Raw genomic sequence first — 12,345 nt, 5'->3', positions numbered from 1 at the left:
AGCAGCCATAATCCATGAAAAACTGATGTTTTTTTTCCTTCAGCTTCACCAGCTGGTAGTTTTAAAAAATAAGAATCATTTTCATCTTATAAAAATGGTGGATTGAGACCCAAAAGGAAGAGTTTATAATTTTAATATTTAACATCTTGTGGAAAGCTGTGTGGAACATTTATATTGTTGATATGCACAAGATATCCCAATTTCTGAATAATAAATAAAACTAAAAACATCTTTAGAATAGCAAACCATCCCAAGGCAATTTATGGCACTATCTTCACACAAAATGTAACACCTGGCCATACAAGGTGATGTCCGTCCAATGATGAAAAGTTTAGTCAAAAAGGAAAGGTTTTATGGAGCATAGAGCAGTCGAGAGGAGAAGTTTAGGCATTGAATCCAGTCCTTAGGCTCTCAGTAATTGAATACACGGATGCTAGATTGGAGAGATTAACTTTGAGGATACATCCAAATTTGAAGGAGTGCAATAAACTGAGGCATCTGTGTAATCTGGATGTCCTTTACTGCAATAATTTTCAAGTGTTTCTTGTGCAGTGGAGATACTTGATATGATGTTGATAAAAATAGATCAAAGCCATAACAACTGAGAAAAATTGCATGATCCTTTTTTGTGCTACGAATGGCATTGTTGCTCTTGATGTTGTACTTGCTAATGCTTATATCCTACTTTCTTTTAGTTTAGTGTTGTAATAATTGATTAACCTCCAATGTCTCTTAGCTAGAGGAAATCGTCTTCTTTCAATCTCTCCTGAATATCTTGTCTGTTTTCTCTCTCTCAAGCTCATTATCTGGATAAGGTAGTGAAAGGTATGGTTTTCATTCCTATGCCTTCTGTTAACTTTTTATGGAGTGTTTTAAAATGCACCAGTGTGAAGTAGTCTATTTAGTTTCATTTTGACTGATTTGGGGTTATATGTAAGCGGAGAGTCAGTTACTGCAAATTAGATTGCTGAACTTCAGAACAAGCGTAATATTTATGTTAATAATATACCTGAGAACTGCAAATGTAATTGAAATAGTGGTCAAATATATAAACCCAAAATGCATTACTTCTATTTAAACTTTTTGTCAAGGGTTGCAACCAGAACTCTTGTAAATTGAATGGGGAAAAAAAAACATTGTTGGCTCATTGCTGCTTCACTTAAGGGCCAAAATGGGGAGGATACAATGACTGAGTTATTTACAAATAAGTCCAGACCATTGGGTTGTTCTCTCTTCTGACAAAGCTAAATTGACCCAAGAACATGAAGAAGAAATAAGGAAAGATTTGTTGAAGTAATTGAGCAGAGTCACAGCTCATGCTAATGGACAATAAATGCTGGAGTAATTCAGTGGGCCAGGCAGCATCTCTGGAAAACATGAATAGGTGACATTTTGGGTCGGGACCCTTCTTCAGACTCTGAATTCCACAGCGCATGCAGTTGTGGTTTAACCTATTAGTTCCCTCAGAAAATGAAGCAAAAGGTTTCCACTGTGTGGAGATGTTTTCAGATATTGTTCAACATTATTGTGGAACTCTGACAATTAAAAGTCGGAGAAATAATAAACCAATCTACCTGGCACCAAATGCTGGAGTAACTCAGTGGGTCATGCAGCTTCTCTGGAAAAAAGGCATAGGTGACGTTTCGGGTCACGACCCTTCAGACTGGAGAGGGGGCTCGACCCGAAGTGTCACGTATTCCTTTTCTCCAGAGATGTTGTCTGACCTGATGTGTTTCTTCATTGTTGCTGTCTGCATCTTCTTCATCAATCACTTCATCTTCACTAGTGGTCACGGTCTTTTCTTGAAACGGGATCATAATTTTCTCCATGGAGCTTTAAATACTTAAGTCATGTGCTCCAGAACCCTTGCACCACTCCGTGTACAAATATTTTCTCCAAATTTTCGATAAGCTTTCTGAAATACCTGTGCCCTCACATCAACCTCCTTGTGTAGAAAAAAATCCACCCTACCAAACTTTCATAAATTAATAATTGCAGTTAAACCTCCCGTCTGCTTTCTCGGTTCCAAAGAAAACAACTTCCCCCGATCCAATTTCTAATCAAAACTAACATTCTTTCACTCTTGGCAATATTCCGAGAAACTTTTCCACTACACCCTCTGCAATGCAATCACATCAGTCTTGGAATGCGACAATTAGAACTGTGTAAAGCTGCCGTGGACCAACTAATGTTTTATACAGTTCTACTGTACTATGAACTATTGTCCTATGTTCCAAACCATAGCCAACAAAGGACTATATATTGTATCTCACTTGATTGCTCTATCACAATATAGAAAGCTGCCATTCCTCCCAGCAGAGCAAAGCCCATTACTCCCTCTGCCCCTCTCCTTACTTTTCTCTACCCACTGCAAATTATTTGCTTTCACACACCTGTATCAACTCTCCTTTTAATTTGCTTTGCCGTTAATCGACACAATGGAGTAATGCGTAATAACCAGTTATTCTACCAACACTTCTTTAGGATGCAGGAGAAAACCGGAGAACTCACATAAAGCTCACAGGGTCACAGAGAGAATATGCAAATTCCACGCCAACAGCATCCGATGTTAGGATCAAACATGGGCCTCCTGAGCTGCGGGGCAGCAAAACTAACCACTGCCCAACAATCGTATCCCATGTAAATATCCTCTTGCCCCAGAGCATGGAATCACTAGTCTGTCTGCTCTCAACTTCACCCCTCATAAACTTTGCTACCATGGCCATTTCCTCACGTCATCTCACATCTCACAATGCAATTGAGACCAGCTTAGATAGGCATCTTGGTCAGCATGGACGAGTTGGTCCAGCAAGTTTCCGTGCTGTATGACTTTATGACACCTCTGGACCAGTGGCCTGGATTACCAGGAAGATCACCTCAGTCTTTTAATTTATACTCCTGACAATCCACATCTGCACATCTGTACCTCATTACTGCTGTTACTTTTATAAATAACTGTTTGCTGTCCAGTTAAATTATTGTTGCTACCATGAGTCCAGATAATAAATTGCAAAGAATGCAAATCTGAATAGGTTGTTCCAGTTTGATACTGGGTCCATAGAACGTTCCCTTACAAGTTGCGGGGTGTCAGGGGTTATGGGGCAAAGGCAAGAGAATGGGGTTGAGAGGGAAAGATAGATCGGCCATCATTGAATAGCAAAGTAGGCTTGATCAGTCACTGGTTGTTTACGGTGATAGATGCCTGGCTAATTAGACAATAGACAATAGACAGTAGGTGCAGGAGTAGGCCATTCGGCCCTTCGAGCCAGCACCACCATTCAATCTGATCATTCTCAATCGGTGCCCAGTTCCTGCCTTCTCCCCATACCCCCTGACTCCGCTATCCTTAAGAGCTCTATCTAGCTCTCTCTTGAATGCATTCAGAGAATTGGCCTCCACTGCCTTCTGAGGCAGAGAATTCCACAGATTTACAACTCCCTGACTGAATTTTTTTTTCCTCATCCACGTTCTAAATGGCCTGCCCCTTACTCTTAAACTGTGGACCCTGGTTCTGGACTCCCCCAACATTGGGAACATGTTTCCTGCCTCTAACGTGTCCAACCCCTTAATAATCTTATATGTTTCGATAAGATCCCCTCTCATCCTTCTAAATTCCAGTGTATACAAGCCTAGTCGCTCCAGTCTTTCAACATATGACAGTCCCGCCATTCCGGGAATTAACCTAGTAAACCTACGCTGCACGCCCTCAATAGCAAGAATATCCTTCCTCAAATTTGGAGACCAAAACTGCACACAATACTCCAGGTGCGGTCTCACTAGGGCCCTGTACAACTACAGAAGGACCTCTTTGCTCCTATACTCAACTCCTCTTGTTATGAAGCCCAACATTCCATTGGCTTTCTTCACTGCCTGCTGTACCTGCACGCTTCCTTTCAGTGACTGATGCACTAGGACACCCAGATCGCGTTGTACGTCCCCTTTTCTGTAATTAATCATTCAGTACATGTTGTGGTATTTTGCACTGGTGTTTACCCTCTCCTCTTGACTGTTTCACTGCTTTGTAAACTACTTTTAGCTCATTAAATCTACTCTTATTTCAATTACACTGAATTTAGCAGGCTGAAATTCTGTTTATCATTGCTTGCAGAAGGTCTCGCATTAACATTTGCATTATCTTAATATAAAATATTAATAAACACAAATTGAAGATCATTTGAATTAATTTAAAGCACAAAGGGCAGTTTATTTTGCACATCATATGAAAGTATAAATGAATGCAATTTGGACAACTTGTCTAAAACTGAAAAATGCTGTTGGTGTTTATAAAATGGCCATTTTGCACACTATCGTTTTATAAAGATATTACCACATGATTACCTTAGTTGAATGTGATGAAGATTTAAATCAATCATGCTTTTAAATGCATTTTTGTTACCTTTCCTTTCCCCACCGGCAACTTAACACTCAACCTTTACAAATTCTATATGTAAACCAATTCATTTGTTTATAACAGCAGCTACAAACAGTAATTCATTATAGCCTATTGCCTCAGGCACGACTTAAAATTCTAACCAACATTAATAATACATTGTACATGGTGTTCATGAGAAAGAAACATTGTCTTCGTTTATTCAAATAAGCATACGAATTTTCACAAACCTGTAATTTTGACCCTGTTTCCTGAGAATTTCAACAGCACACGAATTTCAATCAGAAATGTGCAAAATTTGCAATAAATGTCACAAATGACTTTCAGACATTAGCCTTGATGCAATTACCCTAATTCTGCAGTGAGCAGAATTTATATCTTCTCCGAGCTAAAACAAGTCTTAAAATGCTGAGGTCTATAGAAAATAAGGCGCTGATCACATGGGATCCGGGAAGAGATGGATAACTAGATACAGAATTGGTTTCGTTGAAGGGAGCAAAGGGTGGTAGTGGAAGGTGTTTTTTCGGACTGGAGGTCTCTGACAAGTGGTGTACCAAGCGGTCTTAACCCATTGTTTTTCGAGGTGGATGAGAATGTACAAGGTATGATTAGTACATTGTGTAGGAAGGAACTGCAGAAGCTGGTTTACAACAAAGATAGACACAAAATGTTGGAGTAATTCAGTCTGAAGAAGGGTCTCAACACAAAACGTCACCCATTCCTTCTATCCAGAGATGCCGCCTGTCCCGCTGAGTTACTCCGGCATTTTGTGTCTATCTTCTATGATTAATAAGTTTGCAGATGACACTAAAATAGGTGTTAGCATAGGCAGAGAAGATGTTTATCAAAAATGGCAGCATGATCTTGATCAGCTGGTCTAGTGGGCTAAGGAATGACTAATGGAGTTTAATGAAGATAACCGTGAGATGTTGCATTTTGGGAATTCTTACCAGAGCAAGACGTTGAATGGTAGGGCCCTGATGTGTGTTGCAGAGTAGATGGATTTAGGAATGTAGGTGCATAGTTCATGAAAATGGCCTCACAGATAGAAAAGGTGATACAAAATGCTTTTGATACATTGGCCTTCATCAGTCAGGGTATTGAGTGTAGAAGTTGAGACTTTACGGTGGTGAGGCCACATTTGCAATATTGTGTTCAGTTCTGGTCATCCTGCTATAGGAAAAGTTAGATTAAGCTGGAAAGAGTGCAAAGACGATTTACGAGGATATTGCCAGGACTCATGGGGCTGAACAATAAGGAGAGGTTGGGCGGTCTACGATTTTATTCCTTCGAACACAAGAGGCTAGGGATGATCTTACAAGGTGAACATAAACATAAGGGGAATAGGTAAGGTGAATGCACAGAGTCTTTAACTCAGGATAGGGCAAACAAAAAACAGAGGACATTGGTTGAAAGTGAGAGGGACAAGATATAATAGGAACTTGCGAAGAAAATGTTTCACTTGGAAGGTGATGTGTATGTGGCAGAGCTGCCAGAGGAGGTAGTTGAGGCGGGTTATATAAACTGCATTTAAAAGTCAATTGGACAGGTACATGGATAGGAAAGGTTCAGAGGGATGTGAGCCAAACCTGGGCACAAGAGACGAGCTTAGATAGGGCATCTTGGTCGGCATGGATGAGTTGGACTGCAGGGCCTGTTTCTGTGTTGAAAGACATCCTGGCATTCAATTTAGAGGACTGGGCACAGCTAAGAACCAGTTTTATGCATGTGCTAGCCTTTGCTAAGTGTCAGAGTGGATGGAGGAGAAATGTCAGGGTAAAAAATTAGGTGAAATGAAATTCACTTATTGGAACTTGTGTTAATAGAACAGGAGGATATAGTCCGTCTGAAGAAGGGTCTCGACCGGAAAGGTCACCCATTCCATCTCTCCAGAAATGCTGCCTGTCCCGCTGAGTTACTCCAGTATTTTGTGTCCATCTTAGGATATAGTATGTTATTGACTAATGATCATGAAGTAAACGTTATCATAAGTTGGCCCAACTAACTATCTGGAATTCTGGCGCCCTTTCCATTATGTTTAATTGTAACAAAATAAGCTGGACAGTGAGTGTTATATTTTGAGGGGGCGTTTTCAAATGGACATGAGAAGCAAGAGCCAGAAGAGCAATGGGAATATGTTAAAAGGTATATTGAAGGGGGTTACATCATCAGATAGAGACCCAGCTCTGAAGGGAATTATAGATGAGGTTAATACAAGGAAACCGAAGAAGGGTGGTGAGGTAGTAGTGGAGAAAAGCTTTCTGCGCCATAGAATGCAGATGGTGAAATAAGCAATGAGTTGCATTTTGCACAAGGCAAAATTAATGAAGTAGAGTAATTGACTCTGGGTGACAGTGAGAATATTCATGTGGCAGTTCAGGGAAAAGAGAGGAATAATTCCATGGCTTAGGTTGTATCCAAGATGAATCTGTAGCAACAGGAGGAAATTGTTGCTAGTTAAACTGTTGCATAGATATTTGGCTGATAGTTAAGAATAAAAGAGTTAGGATAAATGGTTGTTGCACAGGTCAGTGTAGGATTATAGTCAATAGAGTCATTACTCTATTTTCAATCCTCTGACTTGAACGTAAGGAGAAAACTCACAAAGTGCATTTCTGTAACAAATTCAATGTAAAGTCTCCAGTAGTTCACTGAATTAGACCCAAATTGATCTTGAATGATTTTAGTTAGATCATTCAAAAGGGCAAGTGTGGAAGAAGCAGTAAAGCTTAGAGGAGGAATAGTAGAACTTCTGGGAGGTGGTGCAAAAAAAAAAGTCGAGTTGCAAAAGACATTGGTGAGCCTGCATGGAGCACTGTTTGCAGTTCTGGTCACCAAGCTTTAGGAAGGATGTGATGAACCTAGAGAAAATGCAGAAAAGATTCACAAGGATATTGCTTGGATGGGAAGAACTGAGTTATAATAGTCTGGGATTGGTTTTGCTGGAGTGAAGGAGACTGCAGAGTGACCTTTAAGTTTACAAAAAATCATAAGGGACTTTGTTAAATCAGATGGTTACCGTTTTTTCCCAGAGTCAGGGTATCTAAAATTAGAAGGCAGAGAATGTGGCAGAGGTTGTTTTACAACATTTTAAAAACATATAGTCAGGTACATGGAGAGGAAAGGTTTGGTGGGACCGAGGCCAAAGGCAAGAGAATGGGACAAACTCACGTAGGCATCTTGTCTGGCATGGACAACTGAAGGACTTGTTTCCATGCTGTATAACTTTATAACTTTATTCATGAAAACTTTCAATCAACATAAAAGTAAATGTTTATCAAACAGTGAGAAAAACTATCTGGCAGTGGTTTGGTGGAATTCAATTTAGAGTGAAATCTGACAACTTATACAACTTTGAGACAAAAAACATACAAAGAAAGTACATGCTCAATGTAAAAATATCCAAGTTAAGAGAATCCATGGAGTTGTTCAAAGTCTCTCGCCACCCACAGCATATTGTCATTGTATGAAAAATGTTGATAAACACAAGAGAAATACATCATTGAGGTTTTTGTGAATTGGGTGGATACAGAGATGAGAACATTTAGATTTACCGTGAGAGGTGGCACAGAGGCAACGTGGTAGAATTGCTGCCATGCAGCGCTGGGACCCAGGTTCGATCCTGACTATGGGTGTTGTCTGTACGGAGTTTGCACGTTCTCCCCGTGACCGTGTGCGTTTGCGCGGGTGCTCCGGTGTCATCCCACATTCCAATCTGTAGGTTAATTGGCTTCTGTAAGTTTCCCTAGTGTGTAGATCCCCAGGGCCATAGCTGCTATGAACCGGTCCTGCTGAGCCGGATGGTCACATCACACAGTGAACCGGCACAGATCTACTTGAACCTTATACTGTTTTAAAACTGTTACTAATTTTGTTTCACTGGGTTGTATAAATTTATACAGATTAGCTAATTAATTTATTGCATTGTATGGAAGGCGCATTCCCAATCTCGTTGTACTGTACAATGACAATAGAGATATATTGTATTGTATTGTATTGTAATGTACAGCTGATTGTGGACTCGGTGGGACAAAGGGCCTGTTTCCACACTGAATTAAACTAATCTAAAAGGTATATTGTTTTTCTTTGAGTGCTCCCCACACCCTTTCAATTACTGAGTGGAAAATGCATGCCACTTTAGCTTGATAGAAGTTATTAAATGTCCCTGAACATTTTTGGCCATGGTTTACAAAAATAACTTCACTCTGATCAATTTTATGGATAGCGTGGCATTTTGGATTGTGATAAATGTAACACAAAACTGAGTTTGTAGATCTAGACCTTTGAACAGCTGCACAGCTGCACTAAATTTTACATCTATTGATATCATTGGAAATTATAGAACATAGAACTGTTCAGCACAGGAACAGGCCTACAAAGGCTGTGCTGAACATAATACCAAGTTAAACTATTAATCTCTGCCTGCATCATTCCTGTAATGGAGTGACCAGAACTGCATGATATACTCCAAATGTGGCTTAACCAAAGTCCTGTAAAGCTGCAACTTGACTTACTGACACTTGTACTGGATGTCCCGACTGGTAAATAAAGCTGTTAATGATCAAACATTTATTTTGATGAATTATTCTTATGTTTATGTTTATCATGCTTATCACAATGTTTAAAAGACATTTAGACAGATACATGGATAGGAAAGGTTTGGAGGGATACGGGTCAAACGCAGGCAGGTTGGACGAGTGCAGATGGGGCATCTTGGTTGGCATGGACAAGTTTGGCCGAAGGGCCTGGTTCCATGCTGTATGACTCTTTGCTAAGTTCAAATCTACCCTGATGTTTCCCATCTTAAAATGTGCGTGTTGAAAATTGTCAAAGACTAAGTGTCCATTGTGAAACTTGTTTGTACTGACAGAGGGTTGCCCAGGTTTATGTAATGGAAATGGTCGATGCACACTGGACCAAAATGGTTGGCACTGCGTGTGCCAGCTGGGCTGGAGGGGTGCGGGATGTGACACCTCCATGGAAACTGCTTGTGGAGATGGAAAAGATAATGATGGAGGTAAGAACCTGTGTCTATTCTAAACCTGCAGCTGTGCAATTTAAATCGCAGACTCGATAAATGGCTTAGGATTGGTATGGATAAATCAACAGCTGTTTGTGTTTAAATTGTCATGATTGCAATATTTAGCATTTATGAATATTTACTTGAGTACATCTTCAAACCTCAACAAGGGCTCAGACAGACAATCAACAAAATCTATTCCTTCTTCAGAAGTTTTGTTCAAGTTTGCAGTAAGGCACTTTATTGCCAATAAAGTGGAAGGTTCTCCTTACTTTGGGTATAACATGGGTAAGACTTTCTTCAGCATTCATGGCAGCATTTCTATAAATTTTCACTTCCAGGTTCATTTAATATGCCTAGTGACCTTGAGAAACACGTAGCAATAGCAACAGAGCTGTCATTGATCAAAGCTTTGGGTTTCTGTCAGAGAATCAACCGTGCCCCTTGGTCAAGCTTTCATAACAAATGTACTCTGGCCCCTTCTATAAATATGATTTAAAAAAATTAAACAGAACTTCAAAAACCACAATTAGCCTCACAGAGGAAAAGCTGAGTAAAAACACTAGTAGTACCTCTTGGCGATTAGTTGAGCATTTACTCACAGTACGCATAATTCATAAACGTTGAAACAAGGAAGTGCAGATGCTGGTTTACCAAGGAATGTCATTCACAAATGTTACTAGAGCTGCCAGATCAGTTTCCCACTACCCATTCCAATCCACATAATATGTCTCCTGTTTTTAAATGTATCACCAAATAAGTATTGTTTCTCCTTTCTTCTTTAAATTCCAATTTATGAACTTTAGGATCAAGTGAGTCTTCTTTGAAGACTGCCTTTGTCTCCTCCCCACCTTGAATTTTGCAAAACCACAAAACTCTTAGAGAACCTTAATTTCCCTACAGCTTACTGTATGTAAAGATCCTAGCTATAGTTACACTGTTATGAGTTTGTATTTCCATCCGCAGTCTGATCTTGATGGGGCCAGAAAGTGGATGGTGAAAAAATAAATTTTGCTTGGAGATATTTTTTCACCACCCATTACATTCAGTATTTAATTTACCCATTGTTGTAAGCTAATTCATTGTCAGGAACAAGTCCACTGTTGGTCTGCTATCTGTTTACACCACCATCCTGGTGAATCTATTTTTTGTAAATTAATTTGTTAAAGTTGTCTTTGTTCTTTTTATATCAGATAGCTTAATAGATTGCATGGACCCTGACTGCTGCCTTCAGCCTTTATGTCACAGTAATCCTCTATGCCTCGGATCACGGGATCCTCTTGATGTTATTCAGCAGACTCGCATTCCATCTTCACAACAGAATCTTCGCTCATTCTACGACAGAGTCAAGTTCCTCATTGGCAAGGATAGCACACATGTGATCCCTGGTGAAAATCCTTTCCACAGTGGGTAAGGTCTCTCAGAGAAGATGTATTTTTCAAATGCATGAATGACGCAACTGTGACTCTAAAATATTACGTGAACATTTTGCGTTATTCAGCAAAACTGCGATGATTCGTTCCACTGGCATTCAGAATTCCCAATGGTTTACATCTGGCTCAGCAGATGATGTTTGGAGTACTGCCTTTCAATTCATGTGGGCCCTAGTTCCTGTGATTGCTTTAAACTAGCAAAACACCCAGTTCGTGCAAAACCTCCCAAATTATCAAGCTCACTGGAAAATTTATTAAATTGTACCATTATACCATGTACCATTATAGGTAAGGTGAAAGCACAGAGCCTTTTACCCAGAGTAGGAGAAATCAAGAACCAGAGGATGTAGATTTAAGGTGAGAGGAGAAAGATCCAATAGGAACCTGAGGGGTATTTTCTTTCACCCAGAGGTGGTGGGTGTATAGAACGAACTGTCAGAGGAGGTGGTGGGTGTATAGAACGAACTGTCAGAGGAGGTGGTGGGTGTATAGAACGGACTGTCAGAGGAGGTGGTGGGTGTATAGAACGAACTGTCAGAGGAGGTGGTGGGTGTATAGAACGAACTGTCAGAGGAGGTGGTGGGTGTATAGAACGAACTGTCAGAGGAGGTAGCTGAAGCAGGTACTATAAAAACATTTAAAAGTCATTTGCACAGGTGCGTGGATAGGAAAGATTAAGAGGGATATGGGCCAAACGAGGGCTGGTGGGACTAGAGTAGATGGGGCATTTGGTCTGCATGGGCAAGCTGGGCCGAAAGACCTGTTTTTATGCTCAATGACTCCATGTAACATCTAAAAAAAGAAAATTAAATGTCTGTCGGGTAGTAATAGGAACATCCAATAATCTGGAATATCTTCCAGTCTGACATAACCAATCCCATGAGCATGCAGGATTATCAGAGTTTTCCTGTAAAATAGGTATTTATTTTTATAATACGGTTCTGCAAATATCCTTGCTTCAATTACATTCTGCCAGGGGAGGCGTTGCTTGGGGAGGAAGATGAAATTACATTCAAACAAGTTGCAACACCTCGCTCCCAATTGAAGTGCACACTTAAGAATGTATAATGGAAAGGGAAATGTATGAACATCCTGGATCAGATCTAATCATTTGTTCTTGCCGTTTCCATTTGTCTGTCTTTGGAGTCCCAGACTTACATGCATGTGGTATCAAGTATAGAATCTTGTATATCAAGTATAGAGTCTGAAGAAGGGTCTTGACCCGAAAAGTCACCCATTCCTTCTCTCCTGAGACGCTGCCTGACCTGCTGAGTTACTCCAGCATTTTGTGAATAAATAAGTATAGAATCAGATCAATCATGGTTTTACACAGTCGTGGCTCAGGTTTGAGTGCCTATATGACTTATCCCTGCTCTTATTTCAAATGAAAGAAGGTAGAATTTGTCAGCTGGTTTGGCAGTGGACTCTGTACATTGTCCATTCATGAAGTTCAGCCTTGTTGGAACTCCACAGAATTATTTTGAAGGCAAAATCACCTCTTA

The 12,345-nt window shown here is 40.1% G+C and overlaps 1 protein-coding gene across 17 annotated transcripts in view; it reads left to right on the top strand.

The window, feature by feature from the left end:
* The window catches only part of tenm4 (teneurin transmembrane protein 4), a 1,451,267-nt gene that overhangs the window by 1,352,852 nt on the left and 86,070 nt on the right, over positions 1-12,345 (top strand). For 11 of the 17 annotated variants that reach the window (XM_078402642.1, XM_078402641.1, XM_078402638.1 and 8 more), the window contains 3 exons: positions 799-825; positions 9,261-9,407; positions 10,604-10,820. In XM_078402642.1, coding sequence (XP_078258768.1) covers positions 799-825; positions 9,261-9,407; positions 10,604-10,820 — 391 coding nt within the window. The remainder of the gene's footprint in view (positions 1-798; positions 826-9,260; positions 9,408-10,603; positions 10,821-12,345) is intronic. The other 6 variants (XM_078402643.1, XM_078402639.1, XM_078402637.1 and 3 more) reach the window with 1 other exon arrangement.

Source organism: Rhinoraja longicauda, chromosome 7, assembly GCF_053455715.1.
Source record: "Rhinoraja longicauda isolate Sanriku21f chromosome 7, sRhiLon1.1, whole genome shotgun sequence".
NCBI lineage: Eukaryota > Metazoa > Chordata > Chondrichthyes > Rajiformes > Arhynchobatidae > Rhinoraja > Rhinoraja longicauda.
The sequence above is the reverse complement of the archived record's forward strand: the minus strand, read 5'-3'. Positions and strand labels throughout refer to the sequence as shown.